The 26,592-nt window shown below is 47.9% G+C and overlaps 3 protein-coding genes across 3 annotated transcripts; all 3 read right to left on the reverse strand.

The window, feature by feature from the left end:
* Nucleotides 1–8,687: 8,687 nt before the first annotated feature.
* N7473_001633 (uncharacterized protein) lies at nucleotides 8,688–9,232 on the reverse strand (the record flags this gene model as incomplete). Its single annotated transcript, XM_057147573.1, has 3 exons — nucleotides 8,688–8,741; nucleotides 8,809–9,042; nucleotides 9,104–9,232. 3 exons carry the CDS (start codon nucleotides 9,230–9,232, stop codon nucleotides 8,688–8,690), a joined length of 417 nt encoding a protein of 138 aa, XP_057011227.1.
* Nucleotides 9,233–16,209: 6,977 nt separating this feature from the next.
* Nucleotides 16,210–17,220, reverse strand: N7473_001634 (uncharacterized protein; the record flags this gene model as incomplete). Its single annotated transcript, XM_057147574.1, has 2 exons — nucleotides 16,210–16,861; nucleotides 16,907–17,220. The coding sequence occupies 2 exons, from the start codon at nucleotides 17,218–17,220 to the stop codon at nucleotides 16,210–16,212; spliced, it is 966 nt and encodes a 321-aa protein (XP_057011228.1).
* A 7,244-nt stretch (nucleotides 17,221–24,464) lies between these two features.
* N7473_001635 (ribonuclease H family protein) lies at nucleotides 24,465–25,810 on the reverse strand (the record flags this gene model as incomplete). The annotated part of the gene is made up of 2 exons (XM_057147575.1): nucleotides 24,465–25,017; nucleotides 25,077–25,810. The coding sequence occupies 2 exons, from the start codon at nucleotides 25,808–25,810 to the stop codon at nucleotides 24,465–24,467; spliced, it is 1,287 nt and encodes a 428-aa protein (XP_057011229.1).
* Between the last annotated feature and the right edge of the window lie 782 nt (nucleotides 25,811–26,592).

Below are 26,592 nucleotides of genomic sequence, written 5' to 3' on the forward strand. Positions count from 1 at the left end.
GATGAGTCCTGTTGACTTTTACGCATCAGAAAGATGCACAAGGCAAGAGATTTCCCGCTTCGTAGTGAACGAGACAATGGCTTAGATGCATATAATGCACGCTCAAGAATCTACGTCTCATCCCACAGATTTCTTACAGAGTTAGTACGCATTATACCACTGGGCAGAAGATAGTCAGTATGAATTTTGTCATATGAGAGTCCCTTAATGGTCTTCCCATCCTGCCTGATGTCCCTTATCGCCCTTCGCAGGCTTCAACCAGGATCATGGAGATATCGCAATGAGGATACATACCCAGGCTTCAACAAATACTTCAATACGAGCCAGTTGCAGCTCCAGCCGTGGCGGACTGCAGGTGTAGCCATGCTCCAGAGACTCCCCCAGATTTCGAATCACCCGAGACCACGGCGACATGTGCGTGAACCTAGCAAATTCCTGTCGAGATATTGCCGTGTAAGTCGGGCTTGCATCATTTTCAGACGCTGATGATCCCTGAAGGTCTCGCCGGAGTCACTTTCTGTTGGACATAACTTAGCAAGTGGATCAGACAAGAGACTCATGACTCACATAAAGAGCTGGCTCACACGTTCTGGACTGATTGGTGATTTGGCTTTCGTCTGTGGCTGGCTGGTGGGTGCGGAACATTTGTAACACTAATTTGGAGCGGTTGAATCTGAATCGACCGGGCTAGTCGTAATATGTGGTATTTCAGCATAGTCTCCGGTTGTATTGGGCTGACAAAAAACTAACCAGCATAGAAAGCCTCACTTGTCTTCTCGTCCTCAACGGGCTAGTGAAAATTGACATGGTTATCTGGACTCGACGAGGCTGATGAATTTGTGCGAATATACAGACGGTTTGAGCCTAGTCTGGACTGAGGGTCTGGATAGTCGGCACGAACATAAGTCAGTTAAAGTGAACCACCGAGGGCCTAGCGAGAGCTGAATGGGTGTATACTGTTGGTGGAAGTGACAGCAAGGGCTTGGAGAATCGAAGGTGACGAACTTATCATGGGCTGGCTGCTGCGGAGCATCTAACGGGTTCTTAGGGCAATGGAAACCATTCAATGCGACAAGGCAGAGGTTTATTTCGACAGAAACCCCGGAGAGAAGGCCATATTTATAGACTTTTGGCTTATCTTGTTGCCGCATGCTTTATATTGCAATGCCGTGGACTTGTCAGCATGTCACCAATCTAAACAGCCTCATCCATATGCAAAGTAATGCCTGTTGAACCTTTCTCTACTGTGGCGGTGGGGTGGCCAACAATGAAGGTGATTCAATGAATGCTTTTCTGAGGGCCACACCATGGCATCGGTTCTTTGTGCTACATCTGGTGAGGCAGCGGTGGCTTTTCCCAATACTTACCTTTGTTTGTTCAGGCTTCAACTCTGCATCAACGATCAACACTTACAAACGATGTGCAGCGGATCCCCGGTTCACTGCGGCCTGCTATGTTGTCACCGTCATTTCACTTTCAGCATTGGCTAAGCTTTGAAACTGAGGCTGGTAGAGGTGTTGTGCTCTGAGTAAGTCTACGTCAACGCGCCCTCTTTTGTTGAGTACGCTCGCGCATGAGCCTAGTTACCATCCATGCATACGCCTTTATTTAGTGCAACCAGACTACAGTGCATTGGCTGTGCAACTCTGAGAACTGAAAGCCACGTCCTTGATTTGCTCATACTCACAACCTAGTTTGACCTAATTTCGGCACGGTCGGTTTAAGGGTCATATTAAACCGTGTCGGCGGTTAGAGGGCTCCTACAACGCTCACTTCCGATCCCAGGGCCAGACCTTTGGTTTCGGAGATCTGTGTGAGAAGCCCCTAGACCGGGCACTTTGGTATTACGCGCAGGCTTCTCCTCCGATCAGACCAAGAGACAATGGTCCGTTCTGGGATCCCTATCGGCGATCCTACGAATGACTGAACGGAATCTGGGAATGCAAAAGCTCGCCCCGGGAGCCATTTTGCTCTTAGGGCTCTCGAGCCAGATCCTGGAGCCGTTGTTCTCGTTCCCGGAGCCAGGACTGTACTTTCAAGGGTTTATGTAGGATATCACTAGGACAGGTAGTTTCACGTGCAGGCTTCTGGCTCTCACTTCTACGAGATATGTGATGAATTCCCCGTAAGCATCATATATAAAGCCCACAGGGCGGATGATGACATGATATCCCCGAGACCCACACGCTGCAAATGGTGTAGGCCACTGTACAGTCCTGCACCCTGTATCTCTGTTCGACCGTTCAGTATCTAGGGGGTTTGGCACCATTCTGCTCCAAATATGGCCCATAGATGGGAGAGAGCCCTGCTGCATTGATCCCTCGCTCTACTTCTTGGATTTATGGCCAACCACTATGAGTTCCATTTCTGTCGATTGCTGAGGACGAGACATTTTCAAACTCTATGTATCCATGAATTACTCTCAAACATGTGCATCTCGCTCCTGGAAGCCCAGTCGGTTGCCTCCGAAAATAGAAATGCCTTCACTAAAAATGAGGCGTCAAGAGTAGAGAGTGTGACCAGGTAGTTGCTTCAGATATTGTGATTAATGCTATCTCTGTCGTTGCACATCCTGGTTTTCATTACTCTACAAGTCTCAGAGGCTCACATCCCAGGTATCTTTCGATCTGTCACCACAATCATGGTACAGTAGTAAGCTCCCTTTTCATTGAGCTTTTTTGTAGTCATGAGCCGACGTCTAGACAAGCAATTCAGAAACTTCAGAAAGACTCGAACCTCACAACTCCTATAATCCAATGATTCTTTCTGGTATGTGAACTTCCTTATTTCTGATAATAACATGCTCTCGCCGCCGACTACGTTCGAGAACTAGATTGTCAACCCCAATGGGTTGCTACTCGTACCAAAACAAGGATGAACATCACATCAATTGTTTTCTAGATGATGCAACACTTCTATATGGCGAATCCCAGCTGTTTATGTTGTCATCAGGCACCAGGATATTCAACATCCGTGGACCTCCGTTACACTGTAAGTTCATGGGTATTTCAACCCCCATGAGCGCCCTCATTTTATATTCTTCAATCAATCAATCATATACTCACTTTCTCCCCTTTTGATTCCGTTGCCCTGATTGGCCTATCTCCAAGTACTCCGTAGCTGTCACATAGTTGATATCTTTTCTTACCTGATCGCTCGTGTACAAGCTGCTCATTCGCCTGGACCGTGATGCTGTCATCTTCGCAAGCGTCGGCACTGTAATAGTGCGTCATTCTTGAATGTCAAGTAGGAGAATCAGAAGTGAGTTGGTGTCGGGAAGTGTACTGACTGGAACAGGGTGACAAAATTAATATTGTGGCTTCCATACTGGACTCAAAAGTCTCATTTAAAAAGTTGGGCAACGGTGATCATTTTCATCATACAGAAACCACAGTGAATGAGGAGGAGCGAGTGTAAATCGCTTACTTGAGATTGCCTGTCAGGTTGGACCCGCGAACGCTGCAACATTATCGCTGGTATGAAGTTGATGGTCAACGTTGACGACGGGGTTTATTCTTTACAGGGGGTGCAATAAGCGTCAGTGATCATGTTCGGCCACTGCTTTCCTGGTGCTCGCTCAACCTTTAGTCAACACGTATGGATTTTGGCACTGCACTGCTGGCTGAACAGAGGTTGCCGAAGTGCGGTCATGCAAGTGATTCCCCCTGGGAGAAGGAAATGGCTCGTCTTTGCGCACGGCTCATCAGGTAGAGATTTCTTTGCCTCTCTGCATTGAGTGACCTGCGTAGTGTTTACATGGGGAGATGAACTGATTGTCATCATTCTCACTAAGCATGAAGCACAACTAAGATTGTTTGCTAGTATTGTGTAGGGGCTAACACGACCGGTGGGCCATTCTAGAAACCACCAGAGAAACAAAAACTCCAGGCCCTTTTTTAACAGTTCCTAAGCCTGACATTGACCCCAGGAATTCAATACTGCTTCTAGGAACATAGTAGATTCCCTTGAGGAGCAGGCCTGCTAGGCCCCAGGAATAAGTAAATGATGTCAGGATTCATCATGCAGGCCTACAGGAGCCTCCCCGATTCTAGGAACATCTAGTCTGTTTGCTCAGTGCTACCAGTTTTGGGGGCTGCTCCATGAGAAATAAGTTTTATAAATAATCTCTGACATTTCAAAGATTTAGCTCAAGAGAACGGAAAACGGCGTGGATGATTATTACTCTCGAGCTTTCACCGTCGAATGAGTTGCGTTTCTTTGTCAGAATAAACTGAAATTATGCCTCTGTATTACAAGTGCCTCGTGTGCGACAATTCCCACTCTTTGCGGCAACCCCTTTTCTGGCATTGACCATTCCTTCAGCATAGGGCAGAAACTGCACAGAACTATTTCACCAGCAACAATGAATCGATTCTTTGTTTGGCCAGAGATCACTTATAATTATCTATCAAGTTTTGTACAAAGACATCTGGATTCGGGCGTGTTGCCAAGGGTCGAGTGGTGTAAAAAGGGAAGGCCGGGTCTAGCAAATAGGTGGGCGGGTCCGTTCGTGGTTGTAAGTTCAATCGGAAGAGTCTTGGCCTGTCATTGCTAGACACAGACACCATATCCAGAATTTGTCTGTGCCCACAATAAAGATCACTTTTGTCATGTTTAGTGGAAGACAGATGGAACAAGTGCTCTTCAATTGTCTGACCCGTGATCTGATCTAGCTCTGTGAGACGAATCTCCACCCAATGCAGTAGCCTGGCCGGAACAAACGCTGACATGTGAAGAACTATGTCTTCAAATTGCGTCGTGGGTGAACGAGGATCTGGGCCCGTCCAGTTGAAGGCCACTTGAAGACTCTCAGGGTCAGGAAAATGACGACATTCGACTGGAGGTGGTGTCGAACTACTAGAATCAAGAAGTTGACCGCCGATAGTTGTATCTAATAAAGGATCATCACAAACAGTGGCGAGGCAAGGTGGTATTGCTGGAATTTCGGACGAGTTGTACCAGAATTCGTGAAGGTCAACATAGTCTACACTGCAATGAGCTTGGTACATCACGTCTTGAAACATCGAACATACCGTTATCGTTGATCTCCATGCTTTGCTGTCGCGGTCTTTTGGCCACCAAATAAGAGACTGCAGATAGCATAAGTAACTGGAAGGCGCAGAAGCCCTTTATAAAATTGAATATCTAGACCTTTCGACCCAGCAAAGATGCTTCTGTCCGGAGCCACGAAATCAGCTACCATTCCTCGTGAGTAACAACCCTCCCACAGTGATAACAGCAACATTGCTAGCCGATGAGGCGAATTGTTGAATGTATTCTTGGTTCACATTGTTTTGATTACTCCATGACGTGTTACTGTCTTGAAATACCGACAAGTGCAGAGCAGTGACACACACATGTTTAAATGTCCAGATTTAGAATTGATGCATTTAGGCTACAGCTGACTATCAGATGGTTACCTAGCATGAATATATTTGCTCTAAATGGGTACTGTTCTGGAAAGTATTGAGAATTTTTAATTCGCCCAAGGTTCTTTGCTGTGTAGCCAGCACCGGTAAAATGTTGGAATTGAGGCCAATCAAAATATGCGGTGCAGTCGGAAATACAAATGCCGGGATGTCCACGTTGGCTAAAGATGTGGAACCGTTCAACACATCAACAAAACACATCAACACATCAACACATCAACACATCAACACATCAACACATCAACACATCAACACATCAACACATCAACACATCAACACATCAACACATCAACGGACGGACCACCTTTGATCTTTCGCGCATTTAACTGCAGAAACTAGATCGCTGAATAATCGATTTTAGCTGTATTCTCATTCGAACATTTCCTAGTAATCGCATTCTGATTTTTTTATAAGCATTTTGCAACGAGATCATTATTGACCTACGGAACATCCTCTGCAAAACTTGTTCAAATTCTCGAAACTCCATATTGACTGTGACTTGTTATCTAAGATCTGTCAAGGCGCGGTTTTGCCATGCGTGTTGACCGGCGAAGCGATGGCGACGTGCTAGACTCCGCGAGCTGGGACGATCATCTGGCAAGTCGAATTGACAGACGGCCACTGTGTTCTACGCCCTGTCTCATCAACTGGCCCTGAAGAAAATAAAGAATCCGGATATTCGATGCCGCTTCCATGGCACTCCGGAAGTGGCAAACATTTCTTGCTCGACGGTCGCGGCAAAGAAGCTTGACAACGTGCTCCTTCCCATTACGGGCTGCCAGCTCCAGGGCGGACTCTCCATATCGATTAGTACCTGTGACATCAAGTCGATCGTCTTTGAGCAATAGCTCCACAATATCCAGATTCCTATAACAGACAGCTATGTGCAGTGCGGTGCCTCCAAGAGCGGTCTTTGCATTAACATCCAGTCGAGTCCCTTGTTCAAGAAGTAGCTTTGCAACACCACGGTAGCCGTTTTCGATCGCAATAAACAGAGGAGACTTGTGCCAGACGGACTGATTGATATCAACCGCTTTAAGGGAGACAAGTCGGCGGACCACTTCTAGATGTCCCCTTTCGGTAGAAAGATAAATGGGAGATGCTCGCGATACATTCAAATCTAGATCGGTCCTAGTAAGGAGGAGCTCCAACATCCGCAGATCGCCTTGGCCCGCTGCGTAGCTGAGGGCTGTCCACCCCTGGTCATCGCAGATGTTTGGGTCCAGTGAATCCAAGTCCACAAGCAGACAAGCGAGGTGGATGTTTCTATTTTCAACCGCGAAGTGAAGAGCGGTCTTTTGGCCAAAGCCGCGTGCATTGATATTAGCTGGTTCCTCGGCCAAGATCTGCAATGCGACGGATCGGTGGTTTCCACGCGCGGCCGCACAGAGAGCTGTAGCTCCTTCGCTATCACAAGCCGTAATGTCAATTCCAGGCGTGCTCAAAAATAGCTTTGTAGTTGACTTATGGCCATAAAATGCAGCGAAATGCAATGCTGTGCGGCCCCCTGGATCAGTACTATTGACATCGACTCCATGGCTCAGCAAAAGCTGGATGACATCATCATGCCCGTTGCTGGCGGCTTGGTGCAACAAGGGCTGGCCGTATCTGTCCGTGATATGGAGATCTGCACCATACATAATCAGAGCTTGAGCGATTTCTTCTAGACCAGCGTCGACGGCTAAGCAAAGCGGGTGATCTCCGGCATTCACGTCTACTAGTCGAGGTTGTGAAGGATAAGCTTCTGTATGATGAAGCAGCATTTGGGTGATAGGCAAATTCCGTTTGGAAATTGCCAGGTTGAGAGGGGGTGGTCCGTCGGCAGTCCATCATCTATATGTCGCTTTGCAGGTCTAGGAGAAGTCGTACCAAATCCTCATCGCAATTGGCGACAGCATACCAGATAGCATTTCGATCCTTGAAATCCGTACAATCCACTGATGGATTGAAATGTTGCAATTAAATGCGCGCTATGGACAGGTGTCCTCGCTTTAGAGCGTGCAGCAGAGGGGTCTGCTTTTGGTCATCTTGCCAGTTGATATCTGCCGCGCTTTCCAGAAGAGTTCGGATCATTTCTTCACTTTCGATTTGAATGGCGTGAAATATAGGTGTGCGGGATCTATAATCTTGCGTGTTGGCATGTCCTCGATGTTCCTTTAGCATTCGATTCACCAGACCGATTTGGTTGTGTTGAGCGGCCCAGGTCAAGGCAGAGCTACGCTGATGGCGAACATTGAAGGCGTAGAGACACGGGAGGAAGACGTCTCTCGAAAATCTATTCACAAGTGCCATCCCAAGCAAATCCCGTGATGAATGCAAGAAATCTGCAAGGTAGAGAAGGATTTCTGTGGGAAGCTGAAACAGCATCTTAGGGTCTTGGATCCGAGACTGAGAGTCGTTTGCTTGGATATCAAACGCATACCAAGGACAAACGTCAAGATTCCAAATGGTAGTCAAATAGACCTGAAAAAGTATCGGTGGAAGGAATGGTCGCTTTTATATCGTTTGTTCAGTTTCTGATGCGTCAGCCTAGCTCTCTGATTCAGACTAACGTGCTATTCTATGGATCTCTAGAGGCAAACGGGAGGCTCCCAGGAGCTTATGAATTCCCAGGGCTCGAGAGAACCAGTCTCGGGAACGTCGGTCGCAATTCTAGGAAATAAGTCTTAAGGGATAGGTTGAGGTTCAAAAGCCGCGTAGGAGCTCCTGGGGTCGCATAGGCCATAAAATCGGTTCAAATTAGCGTATTCATATAAGTAGACTGTCGCATCCTGGTTGTTCTTTTCAGATATTTCAATCTGTGAACAGATACTTACTCCAAGAAGTCAATCTAAGCAAGCAACAGAAACCGCTTATAAGCAGTTAAGGGTATAACTAATAATTCGCCATCGTGGTTATACTGGATTCTCATTCAAAGGATCTCGGGCTCAGTTGGATATGCAACAGCAGCATTGTGACTAGTAGACAGCTGGCCAGGCTAGCCCATCATATTTTCGACAGATTCTATCGCAAGAATGGAGTCTCAGTCCGTAGCGGTGACGCTCGTAGCTATATTCCCTTCCCAAGCGTAACTATTTTGTTTTTAAGTTTTCCGTTACAATAGTGCACTCATTCGGTCATATTGAATAGATTCCGTTTGATCTCAGAGACTATAATTCAGAATAACTGATACAGTTTAGCTTGCTTAGGTACAAAAATGCGACCAAGAACACTATATCGCAGTCGGAATCGTTGCCAGAAAAGCGCTTCTCGAGCTGCTTAGACTACCACCACAGTACGGTTCAGAGTCTCCAAGTAGGGGAAATGCCCAGCCTTCGATTAATGGATTAGCAACTTAACACCAGAAGGCAGGTGCCCCACTATGTCAGACTTCACTTACTCCGACAAGAGCCGCACGGGCAACATTGATTTGTGCATTACCAGCTGCGATCAAGTTAGGAAGTGTGACCGTAAAGTTCTGATAGGGAGGCTGGCTCGATTCGTGGTGCTGCGGGTCGAAAGGGCCCTGGTAAAGAATAGTACCCATGACCTCGCCTGCTGGTCGACAAGCAATAGATGCACAGGAGGAAACCCCAATTACAACAGCAATCTCGGTAGAGCCAGTCAAGGAGTTCTAATGCACGTGTTAGATTTATTTCACATTTGGCTTTCAAATTTGCATAAGAGCAACATACAAGGCGTTGAACCTGGACGGTCACGTTGCTACCTTTGGTCACTGTATAACCGGTGGTAGGAAGGCCGATGATAGAATTCTGGGCCAAGGACACACTAGCTAGCACGACTGGAGAAATAATGGACTTCATGACGTGGGCTTGAGTGCGAGATAATATTGACAGAGTGATGTAATGGAGTGATCGTGACACAGGCTTTTGGGACTCACTAGGACTCACAAAGTCTCCGCGAGCCTTTTTTGGAAGCGAGGAGCGGAAATCGATTAGATCGTGCTCCCTAATAGTAACTATAGTTAACTCGATAGCTCGAGTCCACAGAACTGAATTCCACTGGTTCACTTTCTGACCCATTTTTTATTGGATTTTTTCAGGTATACCCAAATTCTTCAAAAGAGAATATTAAGCAGTGGAACCTTATCGTATGGGGGTGAGATGGTGAGATAGCGAGGTGGTGAGGTGCGAGTTGACTCGCAACTGTGACAAGTGAAGTCTTTTCAGCGTTTAATCTTCGATTGTTCAACGGTGAGTTCCACTAAAATTCCAAAGCCTTTCTTGAGGATCCATGGTACGCGAGATGATCTGCGAAGAAAGGCCAGTGCTGTTAGGAAGCGCAACCGCGATTGACACCGAGGGACTAAATTTGCAGATTTGCGATTCGTACCAAGTGACTCGGTTCCTTGCCACTTGGTGAATTGCCTGGTGTGGTAGCGGAGGCAAATCTGACGCCAGCATCATGCACATCGCATACCAGTCATAGCACATAAATGTAACGATGATGTTGCGAGTACGGCTGTGAGTCAACGCCGCGGCGAGAACAGAAAACCCCGTCGAAGAAGCATTTGCAACCATAATCCATGGTTGAATTGACAGTCACCGTTGACCCAAGGCATATAAGAATGACCTCAAAAATTGATCTTGGCAGCCTATCCTAACCTGCCTGCCGTTGAAATGCGTGTAATACACCGAGTGTAGTGAGAAAAGCTACGCCATAAGATACTAACATACTTCAACGTTGAAATGGAACTACCAAGAATGGGGCGAGCCACGTCTATAAATACAATCTCCAGCCTGCAGAAATCCCTGAACGATAAGAAAAAGGTCTAATTATACCACACTTCGATACTCCCGGCCATCCTCTCGTCTTTCAAGTAAAGTGAGCAGATTGCAGCCTGCGTGTACGAAGGTCAACACCCACAGTATTCACTGGTCCTGTTGTACGCTCTGATTTGATCTACGATGTGCTGACCAGCCGCAGTTCCTCCTTCCATGGCCCTTCTGATGATCGTCAACGTTGCATGTAAGTACACACACACACGCGCGCGCACACACACACAATTCATTAACGCCCGGCGGCTGAGCCGAAAGGGCAACTAAAACTGATCTACCAATACAGGTCCTAATATAAATATGCCGTGTCTCCTTCGAGCCCATACATGGATACTTTCAGCATATGTCCTCTCAACTGTCAATATCATAAGGATCCTTGTGGGTTAGTAATTTGGTTAGTAGACTGGCTCGAAGGCGCTTCTTCAAGTGTTCAACATCCTATCTTCGGCAGTTGAAGCGCGTCCACCATCTTTGGCACAAGGTGGTAGGTGTAGGTTGGTGAGGATGGTGTCATTGTGTTGGTCGACGTGGTTATGTGGCGTCAAGTCGGCCCGTGGCGATTGCGAATCGTATTGAGGCTCGCACAGCGTCCAAGTTCGGTGTCCATTGCTGATTATCATGAGGGCGATTTTCCTCCCAGAAAGAAGGAGAGGTTGCCCCGGTGAGATTGGCTACATTGCAATAGTGCTGTTCGTTGTGTGGTCCACTTCCGGCATCGAAAGAGGAAGTGTTCCACGGTCTCTCTTGCTTGTCCACATGCACACTGATCCGTGTCTGCAACGTTGATCCGGTAGAGATAGCTATTGAGTCTGGCCATGCCAGTCCGGAGCTGGGCTAGCACGCTCGCTTCCTTCCACGACAATTGATCATACAGCTGTCGAGTGTGCTTTCCTGGCAGTGCTGCATCTACTCGTTTCACGTGTTTCCCTACGTTCTCTGGCAAGTCATTGTTGGTAACTGCTTGGGACCGAGCAATAATCAGCGTTGTTGACTTCATCCTGGGGACCGATTCTTGCGGGACGGCATCTTTCTGGGTCGCATTCCTAGCCTGCTCCTTGGCCAGCCCTAGCAGTTTATTGTCTTTGCTAGTAGGGACCCACCAGATGTTGATGTGGCTTCCGTTTCTTTGCAGTCTTTTCATCAACTTGTACGTTTGGCAGACGAACTCCTGCCCCGACTGTTGCCGAGGATTAGACCTCGAAAGGATCCGTTCTGATCTGTATCCGGATCCGCCCCGATCCGCCTTTGGGGCGGATCCGGATCTAATTCTTCGATCCGCGGGGCGGTTCTATAAATCTTTGATCCGCCGGATTAACAAATAGGGCAAACATAGGAAATCCCGTGATATGCATATTTTATGTAGATTTGGGCTGTATTTTTTGGTATTTAGCTTACAGGTCGGACAAAAAGTATGTGAATGAAATAGAAATCAATTTAAAGCTCTCCAATTCCATTAAATCTAGGGCTTTATATACTCCTATTCCCCATCATTCCGCTTTGAACGCTTTGGAACTCGCCCTGATGTACGCCTCTGAGTACCACTTTTATCCTGCAGATTTGAATTTGAATTATCAGGTAGCGGGATTTCATCCCCTTGGACATCTTCATCCTCGTCTCCGAGCTCAATTAGAGGTGTGTCCCTGATATCTCTGAGAGGTCTCTTACCAATCGCAACCCTACTCGGGGGATACGATGGTTGAGCCTTAGCTGAGGGATCTTCTTCAGTATCACTGATTAGATCAAACACATCATTATCCAGCCTTTCGGTCTTATTTTTCTCCTTCACTGCTTGTATCTCCTGCACTTTAAGATACTCCTCTATGAAAGTATGCTGCTTACTTTCAATGTCAAACCTTGATGTACATAAATACATCATAAGATCTTGGATAGTTGTCGGTTTGAGAGAGCCTCGGCGGTAGTGACAGATATCACGAGCAGTGTTGAATAATCGTTTAACGCTAGAACTAGTCGCAGGAACAGAAAGGACATCCCGTGCAAGGCTCGCGAGAACTGGGAACTTATATTGATTACCCTTCCAGAAGGCACATGGATTAATCTTGCGAGTACCTAGCGAAGGATTAATACGAGACAATAAGAGGTAGTAGTGAGCCACTTACTGCTTCCAAGATATTGTGTAAGCTCATCCTCTCGGTTGATCTCAGACCCCTAGGCTTTCTGTCGGTCACCCATCTGGTCGACAACAAAGAACTGCTCTATAGAAGAAACTTTATGTGATGCTGGCTGTGTTTCTAAGTGACGCTGCTTGTATAGCTCAAGGTATTTCTCAAGACTCTCGCGGTATTGTTCGCGATAAGGCCCTTTCCAGTCCTTCCCGGAGAAGTAATCAAGCTTGTTCTGGGGTGCCATAATAGTCGCAATCACATAGAGATCACCATGGGCCTTGTCGGTCTCAGCATAATAGTCTCTTAGCTTCTGCGTTGCGTACTCGAGAGCAGTTCGCATTGTTATCTGCCATCTTGCTTTCTTTCGTCTAAGCTAGTCTATAGACTTCTCAAGATGATCGAATAGCTGAGTGACATCCTTAGTCTTTGAGAGAACAGTTGTGAAGTTAAAGAAGGGCTGTGTAATAGAAAGAAGATAGTCAATCTGCTTCCATTCGTCTCTAGTAAGCACAAGGTCAGAGAGACCACACTCAGAGCAATACTTGTCGCAGATAGTCTGTAGGTTTTTGGCACGCTGAAGCATCAAAAATGTGGAGTTCCAGCGAGTTTTAACGTCCTGCATTAGAACAAGCCTTAGCTCTTTGGACTGGAGCTCGAGAAATTGCTCTCTGCGCTAAGGGCTTCTATTAACCCAGACTGCTAGTCGCCGAACCTAGGTTGATATTAGTATAAGATCAGCTAAAAACCGGGTGGGGGGGTTCTTTGCCTTATTAAGAGTAAGCACGATATCTTTCTTCTCCCCCTGAGCTTCACTCCGAGTGTCAGTTCCTGTCCATTCCATTTCCTCTCGGTTATTCTTTAGGACTGCTTCCATCCTGCCAAGAAGCTCATTTAAACTGAGTTAGATAACATATGCTATACATAGTATTCGAACAATAGGGGTGCCATCTGGTAACGCGAGTGAATCAAGAGCTTTCTTGATACTGTCATAGAGCGTCGTGTTATTTGATGCATTGTCAGTGGTCATCGTTAGAACCCGATCTTCGATCTGATAGTTTTTGAGAAGATCCAAGAGAACAACGCTAAGGTCGGCACCTTTATGACTTCCATAAAGTAGCTCAAATCCAAGCAAGATCTCACGGTAATACCAGTCTATATCAATAAAATATCCGGTAATAGCTATAAAGGCTTGGCGGAATAGCGAGGTCCAGCAGTCTAATGCAATAGAAAGTTTTGCACCTGACGGAAGTATCCGTAGAAGGCTCTTTTAGCGTTCTATCACTTTCGCCCGAATCTTCTGCCGTACAAGATATGCAGACAAAATCCGAGGCGGAGATAGAGCGAGACTAGCCAGTTTGACTAGTTTATAAAACCGAGGATATTCAACAAACTGAAATAGTAGTCGTAACTCTGTAATTAGAGAAATCAAGCTCTTATCAAACTCCTCAAGGGGGGTAAAGTTCTCTGCTTGAGGGCTATGAAATACCTAAAACAAATTAACTTGATTAGCGATTCAAATGAATTGACATAATGAAAATAAGTTCTAATATACCCCTGCTTGGAGAAGCTTTCGAATATCCTGTGAGGGTTTCGATCTCCGGCAATTAACACCCTCTCTAACATGCTTATTTAGGGAGGATATCCCGCGATTTCCGACCGCTAGGTGGATAAGAACCTAGCTGCATACTTTATACATAACCTTAGGAAACCTATCTTGGATCGTAGCAACCTAATAGAAGTGTTTCCAACAGTCCGCTTGGCGTCGTTTCTCAAAAATGTTCCTTTTCATCTGACTTCCATACTCCGTTATCAACCACTACCCACAGAATTCTTCGTTCATCTCCTTAGTCTAGAGTATAAAGGGCTTCTGTTTCGACGTAGGCCCCACGCGTTCTAGGGTCTGTGGAATAGGGGGTGCTATTAACGACTAAGCGAAATCGCCGTCGGGAGTAGGGGTAGATGTCTGCTGAAATAGAGCATTAGGGGTAAAAGATATTGCCCCGTCAGAAGGAAGATATAAAAGGCTATCTAGAGGATTATCCTCAAAGATAGATAAAGAGTAGGTATCCGAGAATTGAGAGGCTTGACTCTGTGACATAGTGAACAGGTGAGCCTTACTACTAACTTTAGTAAAAGAGAAAGCCGGAGACTTACAAGGAGCAAAGAAGTGAGAAAATAGGAAAATTCAAAAGACGCGACATAGAGCACAAGCTAAACGAAGTTAGAGATATATCTATTCTAATATAGACCAGGCGACCTATCCCCTTACTATATAATTAGCTTTAAGAGCTAGAAGGACCCACGGGAGAACGGATCTCAACGGGTAGATCCTGATCCGCCCTGGAGAAATCCTGATTAATCCGCCGCGACCCGCCTCCTGAATCCTTTTTAGCAGGCTTGAATTTGCCCAAGTCTTTCATCCTAAGTATACTTTGTAGGATAGAGAGACGGGTTTTCGGCAGAAACCACTTTCTGAGAACAAAGAAAAAAAATAAAAAATACTTTAGTTGATCAACCGCCCAATTGAAAGGACGTGATTATTTCAGAGCACTGCCCTTTAAAATAGCTCAAAGAGAAATTCAGAAAAAGAGTGGTAGGGCACTTCGGTGAGAATATATCTTCTCCCACACTATTACAACACCCCAACTTTACCTGAATAAATCACGAGCAACCAAGGAGTGAAATAATGCTAAGGCTACTCCTATTTAATTCCATAAGGTGAAATAATTTATATACAGGTTCAAAACTTAGAATTTCAATCAAAAAATCGCTAGATATTAAGAGTTGTGAATGCACTAAGCAGAACAAGTGTTTATTACAGTATTTTATTTGGATGAATCATCATTTTATCCAGCCAAAAAAGGAAAGTCTTGGCAAATTTATGCAAATCAGGATCTAAACGGATTGATCCTGATCCGCCTTGTGTAGAACCGCGATGCGGATCCGGTTCGAATTCTTCGATCCGGAAATCCGGCGGATCAGGATCAGGATCTAAAAGTTGGATCCGGATCCGCCCCATTTCGAGGTCTACACCTCATCCCCAATTTTATTACATCATGATTCAGGGGCCAATGGTTGGCCTCGTATTTTTTGCCACCTTACACAGCCAAAGAGGCTTTTAGCGGCCGTTTTTTTGCCACAGTCTGTACGCACCATAACGTCTGAACCGCCACAAATCTGGTCGAAGTAGAGTATCCGGTAATTCCGGCTCATGATCTCCGGGGGGGTTCTCTTCCCGGCCTTCCAGTTCTGGTGTTGGGACTTTATCTACCATTCAGAGCATGGCAGTGAATACAGTCGATAGGTGACCAATCAAAGGTGGACAGTGCCAGGCAAGAAGTTTGAATACACCCCTACTTCCGCCTAGCCTACCGCCTACTATTTTAAACCATAATTCTAACACCCTGCCAACCATCAAGACTAGACTTCCGCAAAGCCCACAAATGGGCCCGACCTCTAGGGCCCAACCAAGCCCACGGCCCATTAGTGGGGGCCCATAAGGCCCCCAATAAAGCCCAATTCTATGCATAACTACGGTCTTGGCGCTCATAAAACTGCTGATTAATGCCTGTTTTTTACGCATGTTTTAGTCTGTAAGCCGAGATCTCGGGCCGACGGTTCACTAAGCCCAATACGGGGGGTTCAACTCCCTAATCCGGGGGTTCAACTACTGGTGACGCGCGCTGCGCACGCTGTGGCCCTGAAACGATGAAAAAGGGCAGGGACAAAGTAGGTGGAGGAAAAAAATGTACGTTGTTTTGCTTAATTGACAGTTGATCATGCAGATGAGCAGTGACAAATGAGAAGGCAGCCAGTATTACTGATAGCCGAAACGCCTCAACCTAGAAAAAAGGAACCCAATAATCTGATAATCAACCATCACTCTTTGATTGTGTATGATGTTTTACGTTTTCTTCGAGAACGCCTCTCTGGGGGTGGTGTTGCAGCAGGTGGCGAGTGTTCGTTTTCGTCAGTGGTTTCTGGCCATGTAATTTGTGTGGATTCTTCATCCTCCTCATCTAGCGCAACCACTTCAGGTGAACGTAGTTGCGGATGGGTAGGGAGCGATTCAGTCCGCGAACTTGGCGCCGATTTGCTCGGGGTTTGAGGGCCAGCCCTTTGAGACCAACGGTCTACACGTTTCCGTTTACCAGTCGAAGAAGGGGTGGCGGGTAAAGGATGACTCGGTCTTGGGAGGAAATGTATATCGTCAGTGACGACCGCTAATTGGCGACGTTCTTTTGTGAGGCCGAAAATGTGACCTGTCAAGAAAACATAGGAATTGGGGTTCAGTGGTGGAAAGTTCGCCCATCGCTGACCATTTTTGAAGTACGCGGTGACTGGAAAGGTGTGGTAGGTTCGAGCAGAACTGTTGTACACAGTAGTTTGGAGACGGTAATGCAGAAGAGTTGGCCCGTCGTTTAGTTGACCACCGCGTTCAAGTACAATACCAAGGAATGTCACCGTAGGTTGAGCGGCTTCGGGACAGTGCATGAAATATATATCAGTGTTGTCTTCATCACCCGGATGACTAGATCATGTTAGCTTAGTTGTGTGGCAGTTAAGGCAAACTCACCGGTCTAAAGTGTGAGCGTGGATAATAACATGAAAATCATCGTCATCGGATGAGGTGGTTAGGAAAGATCCCGAGGAGTAGATAAAGGTGTTTGACTTATAAAGGTCGGACTGGTTACCCTCGTTAAAAAATCTAAGCAATGTAGGAATTTCGTCTTGTTCCACGTCGTCTGATTGAATGTCCTTTAAAGGTATGTTGAGTGATATACGGAGCTGCATCGAAAACCCTTTACCGGGACGCGTAGGGTCCGGCTCGACCTGCTCGACGAAGTCCCGAATATGAATAATAGCTAGACAAGTCGAATTTGAAGCCATATCGAAATCTAGCGTACATAAAATCTAGATAGAAAATGTGGCTCAAACATCTAGAGAGGGTATAGAGGGCATGAAATGAGTAGAGGGTAAGAGGGGTTCTTGTGGGAATGCCCACGGTGTACCATGGAGGAAGATCCCTGTTGTCGGTACGAATCTGCATATGATACGTCCCGTGTACATGTCACTACAAGTTCGAGGAAGAAAGCTAGTGGATAATTTTAGGTTTTGCTAATCGCCATCTACGTAGATAAGACGTGGTGATAAATGATTCGTGGAGGTACTAGTTAACGAAGTCTGGGTTACGCGTTCTACCATTAGCAGTTTAGGGTATCCTCTATCCGCGCACATCGTAGACATGCACATGGACAAATACATGTTAGAAGTGATCGTCCCGGTCACATAGAGTGCCCGGCTTTTACGGTTACAACCGTCGGAAATGTTAGTGTGTAGCAGAACCTGAATTCCCGTGGTTGAGTGCTTCGTTGAGGGTTAAAAGGCTTCTTATATATATATTCTAGGCTAGGCGAGAAAGGAACAGAGATATACAGCCTGGATAGATATAGAGGGAATGACCTTTTGACGAGAATCACGATGTTGATAAGTGGCTAAATAATCTAGGAAATAAAGTAGCTAACGCTCCCATTCATCTAGTGTCATTCTTTGCAACTCGTGAAGTCTCTGCATTTCGGCGATTATCCGTGGATCGGGTTCAAATTAGAGGTCGTTTATTTCGATTTGCTGCAGAAGATGAAGCCCTTCGCGCGTTCGCAATCGCGATAATTGTACGTAGTTCGAGCAGAACTTCTAGTGACAGTCTCGACCACGCATCGTCGGGTCATCCTTAAGGTCAAGGATCGCAGAGTCAAGAGTAGACCCCTGCACTTTATAATCGGTAAGGCAGAACGCAGGGCACATAGGGACTTGTTTCCTGCGGATAGAGTAACCCTTCACAGTGATCGATCTCTCTAAGGGGAAGATCGGAACGACGGCGGGCGCAAGGCCTTCGAAAAAGGAGGCGGTTAATTTATCCTGTTCAAATAAACCACATGCGGGAGGTCTCGTGCAAAGGATATAGAGATCGTCAATTTCATAGAAGTCGGCTAAGAGAGTGCAATATTAGGTTATCGTCCACTTACAAAGGAGTATGACTCACCAGTAGGGTCGACTACAATACCAACAGCGGTCCCAGTCGCCCCATTTACCAGCCCCATCCGGGTACAAATATTTGTCAATACAGCACAAGGCATATTTTGGGTGTACAGAAACATCCCTGGGAACGGGATCCTGGTACCCTGATCTGGCTGCTGGAGCAAGTCATCGACACGCAAGCGTAGGTTGACTGGTCCAGTAGACTTGGTTCGTGTGTGATAGGCAGGGAAGACGTAGATCTTTTGACAGTGAGTCTTAGCAAAATGCTCCATTCGAATACGGTTAACCTAGTGTCGAAGTGAATTCAGCTTCACCACCGTTGTGGCGGCGTCTAGGTGAGGGGCAACCAAGGAACTGATGACTCTCGAGTTAAGGAGGCACAGGTCGTCTTCCGTTAATGTTGATGTCCTTGCTCGATGGAGGAGAGATTGAAATGGCGGGTCCGTGGACTGCCGCATTTGCTCGTCTAAAATGATCACGTTCCTGAACTGATGCCATAAGAGGCGACCATCTTCATCTTCAGCATTACCCCTTCTTGGTTCCTTCCATAGTGCTGGTCCTCGCACCGGTGGGAACTGAAAAAAGTCACCCATAAGGATAACGATGGGCAAAGCACCGAAGAAATCGGGTGATCCCCTATCAAGGGATCTCGCCGTTTTGCAGTGGTTATTAATCACACTAAGCATACTGAGATCCAGCATGCTGACTTCATCGATGATCATAATTGTCTTCCGCGACCAGAGATTCCGCACACGAGCAGCCATTGCACGTCCCTGAGAACGAGTAATAGAAATACCTAGGGAGGTGTGGAGTGTGTTACCACCAATATTGTCGGCTGCGGCGCCGGTTGGAGCCATAAGAATTACCTCGTCTCTACGGTGGATAAGGTCCATACCGGCAAGAATGCCTTTGATAATTTGACTCTTACCCACGCCTCCTTCGCCTCCAACATAAAGAAGGGTCTGACGTCGCTGTGAAGCATCGTACGGATGGTCTGCCCAGTGCAGTGCTTCTCCCAAGATACGTTCGACGACCAGTCGCTGTTTGGTATTCAAGGGAATAGTTTCAGTGACAAGTGAAGTTAAGGAGACAGGGGTGCAAATGCCGTCAACATTGGGCTGGTAGTCAGGAAGGGCATTGATAGGTTGTCGCTCAATAAGCATCGGCTCTAAAATAGCATCAGCAACGTTCAAATTGAAATCATCCAGCTGATATGCCGGTCCAGTGACAGCTTCTTGCGGATAGCTATATTCAACAAGCTTAGCAAGTTCCCTGAGACTGGTTTCCCATTTCTGCAACGTGGATTACGGAAACAAGCGAAGGCCAGATAACGTATACGCAGGATTGTCAATGAGGTTAAGCGGTAGAAGGTTTTGCAGTGGTAGGCCACGATTCTGAGTCATCGCAGGTGCCAACGAGGGGACGCATCGTGCAGCGACGAGTGTCTCGCGGTCCCAACACTTAGCTATGGAGTGATAGGCCGCGATTAGAGTTTCGACACTAACACTTTCGTCTAAATCCATCAAGGATTCGTCAGAATCAGAATCCAGATTGTCGACTTCGAGCACGTCAACATCGCGGTCGAATAAGCTGTCAACTGGAATCGATGCATTCCGCAGCTTCGCATCAGCATAACTGTCCTCCCTGGACTTTCGTAGGAGGTCAATGTTCGCCGCAAATATTCGCAGGTACGGCACGAGGGTGGGCTCTACAACTTTCCATATTCGGGAGCAAGCATCGCGTTTCGTCGGCAGAGCATCAGTGTGCTGTTGAAAAAGCGCCGGTAGTTGGTCCCAGCGAACAAATAATCCAAGTAAGATCTCCGCTAAGTCATTCATATTTGCAGCCGTTTTGCGATGGCCTCCCGGAACAGCGTCCTCTGAGGCTTGGAATTCAGTTATCTGTCCATTGAAGGTAACAGTGGCGATCTGAGATGAGGTACGAGCCAGACGTTGCACATGAGTATTGCTTTGAGGGTGTGATAGGTCAAAGCTAACGTCGTCTGCGATCGCGTCACATATTTTCGTGGTGCGTATGAGCATACCGTATTCGAAAAGCGTCAGACACGCAAGCTGCTGCCCACGCCATTTATAATTGTCAAAGATGCTGACAGGGACAGTAGTGTCACCCCCATACGTGCATGGCTCTTCAGCTATAGCGTCAGAAGGTTCGCCGGCGTCAATAGGGACCGGTTCAATAAGGTCACGCATGTATCGCCTCAGCCACCACAGATTGATGCGATTAAAGTTATGGCTGATCGTGTAGTAAGTTGACAGGTTAAGCAAGGCGCTTGCCACCTGGACGCCGCTGATTTCCCGATCGTGGGAGAGGGTATTAAAGCAGCGAAGCGCAAAATTATCCAAACCCCTCTCTCGAAGTCTCAGGTCTGTTCTAGTTGGCAATTCGGCAGTTTCTGCTTTTTCAATACGCTCTTTCAGTAGGGCAGCCTTTGCTACCATCTGCCATGGAGACACGTCATCTTTAGTGGCATAATTGGTGATATAATAAATCAAAGACAAAGACCTGGAGACTGTGGGAATCCAAGAGATATCATGATTGGAACGGAGGCAGCTGGCGATCGCTGGGTTCCAGGGGTTAGTCCACGCATGATTTCGTGTGAGGTGAATCAACCCAAACTCGTCCACTGTGGAGGCAGGAACCAGATCACGGGGCATGCCGAAACGACAAGCCTCTTTACCGGAGCCTCGTTGTCGGTATTTGAAGCAGGTCGAAAGATGATGTTTGGAATGTATCTGCGTTCTACGCGCCACAGAGTTGCTATCGTCCGATAAGCGCAGAAAGAACTCGGGGTCAGTTTCTCGTTCCTTGGCGGAAGGTGGCGTAGTAGGAAGGCTTACGTCTGGATCATACGGAACGCTCTCATCAATACCCTGCACGATAGTAGCCTCAAGGTAGCGGATCATACGAGCAGCAAAGGCGCTATCTTAGAGGAGCCGATTCCGCAAATTGGTAAAGTCAAGGTTGCCCCTAACCCATAGGAGCGTATGCATATGCAGCATCCCTCGACCGTTGGTTTCCACAACACCATAATGATTCGAAAGATCCCCAAGGACTCCAATGTGGTCGGAGTTAGTGGCCAGGAGGCCTCTTAGAATTGCTCGGCAGACGCAATGAAAGAAATCAGCAACAGTGACCGGGTTTAAGGTGGCTGCAGCGGCACGGATGGCGGCATTTACAGAGCCAAAGTTATTCCCAGGGATATTAACACCAGCAAGAATCAGAACGAGGGGGTTTCGCAAATCGGAGGGATTGATAGTGATCCAAAAGGCGGGCATGCCATATCGGACAATCAAGCCCCGAATTTCAGATCGCATTCTCAACTTCTGAGAGAACGAACCGGGAACATACATACCAATAGTAACAATATATTGTTGAAGCCGCCGAATAACCGGGTCTTCGATGTCTTAGCCAGCCTTGATTTCTTGTGCGGCATTTTGTAGTTAGTCCACTGTTAATAAAGCAATGTCTTGCGCCGCCGAACTCCAATATCGCCGTTTTATCAGAAAGGAATTCCCAAGTGATAACCTTCGGAGCTGCAAGATATCGTATAATAGGTACATAAAAGTCTTATACTAGGCGAACCTACAGGAGTCAGCGGAGAGGAACAAACTTCAAACCGTTTGTATAGTCCTTCTACCTTCTACTATAGTGACTCAAAGCCCACTCAGCAAGAGCACTCAGAGACACTGGAATGGTGCGCTCGTCCAGGTGGCCTCCGACTCCCGTTGGAAACAGGGTAGGAAAAGCGGCAGTGAAATAATGAGGATCTGACCAATGATCCATTAATGCAACCTGAGCATTGGCCCGATAAGAAATCACTGGGATCCTTTGGCCGGGTAAAGGGCATTTCTGACCAGGATTAGTTGCTAAATCCTGTTCCGATTGATAGGATCTGCTGAAAATCACGTCAAGTAAGGTGTGCAACATGCGCAAGTCGGAGTTCTGGCGTTCCCCATTGATGTCAGTAGAAACAGAACCAGTTAAGGCGAGACCAGAGTCGTTGGAATCAAAGCTTTCATTTTGTGCTGCTTGGAGGTCATTCTCGTAGTTACCCTGTGCGAGACTAACCGTATATCCTTCCCGTTCATGATGGTCTGGCCGGTCAAGGCGGATAATACTATCCTGTAGCTCCGGTGGGATGAATTCGTCACTCCAATTATCTATCGTCGATTGGTTAATAGTCAATCTCTGATACAGATGATTATGCCGAACGAGATATTGCAAGGCAGCGAGAACCTTGACTCTACGAATAACAAGAAACGGACTCAGGTCCTCATACGTTGGCGGCCGATCACCTAGCCAGAAAACCTTGATCAGGCTATCTAAGCTCAAGTCTGGGCTTGGCAGCATTTGAAGTAGTGGACCAGGGTCCTGTGGAATAACAATAAAATGACCTCGCAGTGCACGATAGCTGACAGAAGATCGCCTGCCACCTGGACGCAGTTTGACAATGACTCCTAGCGGGTGACATCTTGCAATAACGCACTCCTCAGTCAGAGTTAGGCCGTCTAGTACGGACGGGTAGTCCTGGCAGAGAGTCACATTGACGAGGTTTTCTGCGGAGAACTTAGGGATAACCCCTCGGATAAGGGCTTTGTGGCAGGACAAGCATATATCCCAGGTACGCCCATGCCGGGCACAGCGATCGAGAGCACCACCAAGAGGTTGGAGCAAAGGGTCCTCATCGCCAACGGGGAAGATATCAGATGTTGGAACGAGTCTACCGCAAGAACCACATGTCGATCTTTTCGAAGCATTTGAGGTCATTTCCTCATACCTAGAAACGGACTTTCGTATATCAGAGGGCGTTATTTCTGGTGGGAAGGATTGAGTAGCGGCCGCATGACGCTCGTATTCAGCACGCAAAACGCTAACTGCCTTTTTTAAAGCGTCATCAGGAGGCTGAGCGTCTATGACTCCTAGCCTCTTGGTTTGGGGTCGTGAAAGCGGGCGAAGTCGGCGCGTCACATTAGCAGCCGAGGAACCGGGCCTAGGAAATCCGCTTCTGACGGCATCAGAGGGGAATAGAGAGCCCCCTTCAGTGGCAGTAGTGGGGATCAAGCGGCTGTGGTATTTCTGGCGACCGCTTAGGCGACACCTATCGCATGTTCTATACCGCGGAGATTGCCACGGATGATAGCATTGAGAGCAGATCCCTGGGTGAGAACGCGGGACTAGATCCGTAGGGAGTGCTATAGACTGTATAGAAGTGGCGCCTGGCGCCTCAGCAGCCGCAGGACGATGACGGCGCCAATGGCGGCGGCATTTTAGGCGGCAGGCCTCGCACGTTTTATATAGGAGCGACTGCTTAGGCCGTTTACATGAGGAGCATTGCAAGCTATGCGGCGAAGATAAGGCCATAGGAGTGGAGCAAGTCGGGAATGCAAGGAGAGAAATGTATAGAAAAGCAAAGGGAAATACTGTGTACAGCGGGCGGGGCAGAGCATTTGAACACAAAGAAGAATAAAGATAAATAAGACATGCCGGTGAATAACGGAGAGAGGAATTATGTATAGAGAACGGATAATAGAAACAGAAGTATATTTCAATTAAAAAATTCACAAAAGGCAGTAGCGAACGTGGAAGGTACAAAATTCTATGGAGGGTTGCACGACATAATATACAAGGATGAACCGTGCAGAGCACGCCGGCCGGCAGTAGGGCAGGAGTGGGAAGATGAACGGAGACATCCGAACACGAGAAGAAAGGAACGTGACCTGGGATCCAACCAAGCTCCAATAAGAGAGAGGCTTGGCGGAGAGGAGGGTGTGTGATTCTCGCTGTGTTTTTTGCTGTGTCAACGTCGGCGTCGCGCATCCGTGGGGTTAGTAACCCCTTTCACTCCGTTCCTCCGTTTCAGGGCATTCACTCCCGTTCCTCCGTTTCAGGGCATAAGTACAGGTGTCCCCGCCCTTGCTTTCAGACAACAAGCCGTTCCTCCCAGAACTACTTCCTTCTTCCGCTCCAGCCGGTCGCCCCCCACTCATAATCTGATGATTGTTCTGTGTCTATGTACTTGTCAGGCCTTTCCTGGCCCTCCTCTCCTTCTATATACCAAAAATCACTCGTCTTCGCTATGTGTATTTTAGTACCGTGGATGGTACTGCTCGGAATTGTCCCAGCAGTCCAGTCCTCAAGATCATCTTTGCTGCTTGTACTGCCCTTGACGGGCTACTGAGAATGCGTTTGATGTCGATGCATGGAGCCTTGCCTGCCCACATTCGATGTCGTTCGTCCGCCCAGTTTCGGTACTCGAGCAGGACGTGTCGTACGGTTTGCGGCCCGTGGCCGCATTCGCATTGGTCGGATTCGGCCTTGTTGATGGCGTGGAGGTATGCACGTAGGGCGATCTTGCCCGTGCGCATCTGTGTGATGGCGGAGCTGATCGCTATGTGTGTGCCAATGTGCGTGTCGAGTATCGCCTTCCCTGGCCTCACCCCGAGCCTAAACAGCTCTCTACCGTGCTTGGCATTCTCCCAGGCCGTGTCCCACTCGCTTCTCATCGCTCGACGGATGATGGACTTGGTGGTTGCCGTGAGTGTTCGCAGAGAGTCTGCTTCTGCCGGCCGCTCAATGTTGCTCCCGTGCTTGGATTGGTTCCGGCGGTCTCTTCCGCTGCTTGGTCGGCTGCCTGGTTACCTGGCACTCCGACGTGTGCTGGAATTCATCGGAACTGTATTTGCCACCCCTGGCTCCGAAGCTCTTCGAGCGCTCGAATAGCCTCGGCCAAAATGTATTGCCCGGATGGGTGCTTGGGGTTCCGCATCGCTTGGATAGCGGCTTGGTTGTCCGTGAATACGGCGGCGCATCTGTCCGGCGGGACGCATATTTGCGGTGTGTCGAGTACCATCTGTAGGGCAAGGACGAGCCCTCTGAGCTCTGCCGCGTACACCGTGGAGGTCCTGGATGTACCCATATACTGAGTTCGCTTCGTCCAGGGCCCATTGGCGTGTGGTGCACGCGTTACAGCAGCCGCGCCGACGTGGCTGTCTATGCCACTTCCATCGGTGTAGACGCATAGCGTTCCTGGCTCGATGGCATCGTGCTCCTTGAATGCCTCCTCTGCAGAATCATTGACGCGGACGAACGGTGGAATCCACCATGGCGGCACCAAATGCGTTATACGCTTTTCGAGCCGGTCAAGCTGCACCTTAAATTTTCGTTCGAGGATGCTCGAGAAGCGGTCGAGGGGGCTCTGTTCACTGCTCCTGCCGACCTCGGTTGACGCCATGTCAACGTATAGCGGGGCAGTTCTAATGCGCATCGTGGCCTCCAATGCTGTTTGCTCGAGTTGTTGTTGCACCGGGAGCAGATGCGCTTCTACGTCCACCGCCGCACCGGCTGTTGTCCGAATGCACCTGTGATGATCTGGGCTGCACGACTCTGAATCCTCTGGATAGTGTTTATCATTGTTTATCATCGCGCCTCCTCTGCTTGTGTAGCTGTTCTTAGGGACATGCTATGCTGAGCAGCCATAAAGCATCTGGGGTACAATCATTGCTCGGTATACATGCCGGAGATTGACGGTCCCTGTACCCCATGTCGAGGAAGCGAGTGCTGACAGAGCCGAGAGCCGCTTCGTCGCCCCCCTTCTACCTTCTCGCGATGGTCATCCCAGCGAAGCCTGGTGTCCATTTAAATAGCCAGATAGCGGCAGGACGTGGAGGCCTCGATAGTGGCATGTGGTAGGCGGAGAGCATGTGTGCTGTTCTTTCTGGGGTCTCTAGTGAAGTGGACCAGTTCGTATTTTGCCGGTGCAAACTGGGAACCGTGCTTGACTGCCCACTGTTCGGCTTTCTGGTCCATCTTTTTCAAGGTCTTGCAGTTCCGCTGTGCCGTCGGCCCTACTGCTAGGGTAGACACATCGTCAATGTATCCAACCGCCTCTGTATCCTGTGTCTTGCATGCCTCAATCAGGTCTGCGTTGTAGAACAGGTAGAGGATTGGCGAAACCGGCGATCCTTGCAGGATGCCGGTTTGGACCGGCGCCGACGGGGCCGTGAATTGGGATGACTTACACGTTTCTGGGGCTGGTGGAAGTGCTATGTAAGCTTGTGCATATCCCTGACATCAATCTAAGGGACACTCCGGGCGATACAGAACAAGGCGCTTCAGTCGACCCAGAGACCTACAGTTGTCCTCAGTCAACAACCTGAGGTTCTAGGAGCAGTAGATTACCAAGACCAGCCAATGCGTTCCTGA

The sequence above is a fragment of the Penicillium subrubescens genome, assembly GCF_028828155.1.
Source record: "Penicillium subrubescens strain IBT 31985 chromosome Unknown utg000002l_segment0_segment0, whole genome shotgun sequence".
Taxonomy (NCBI): Eukaryota; Fungi; Ascomycota; class Eurotiomycetes; order Eurotiales; family Aspergillaceae; genus Penicillium; species Penicillium subrubescens.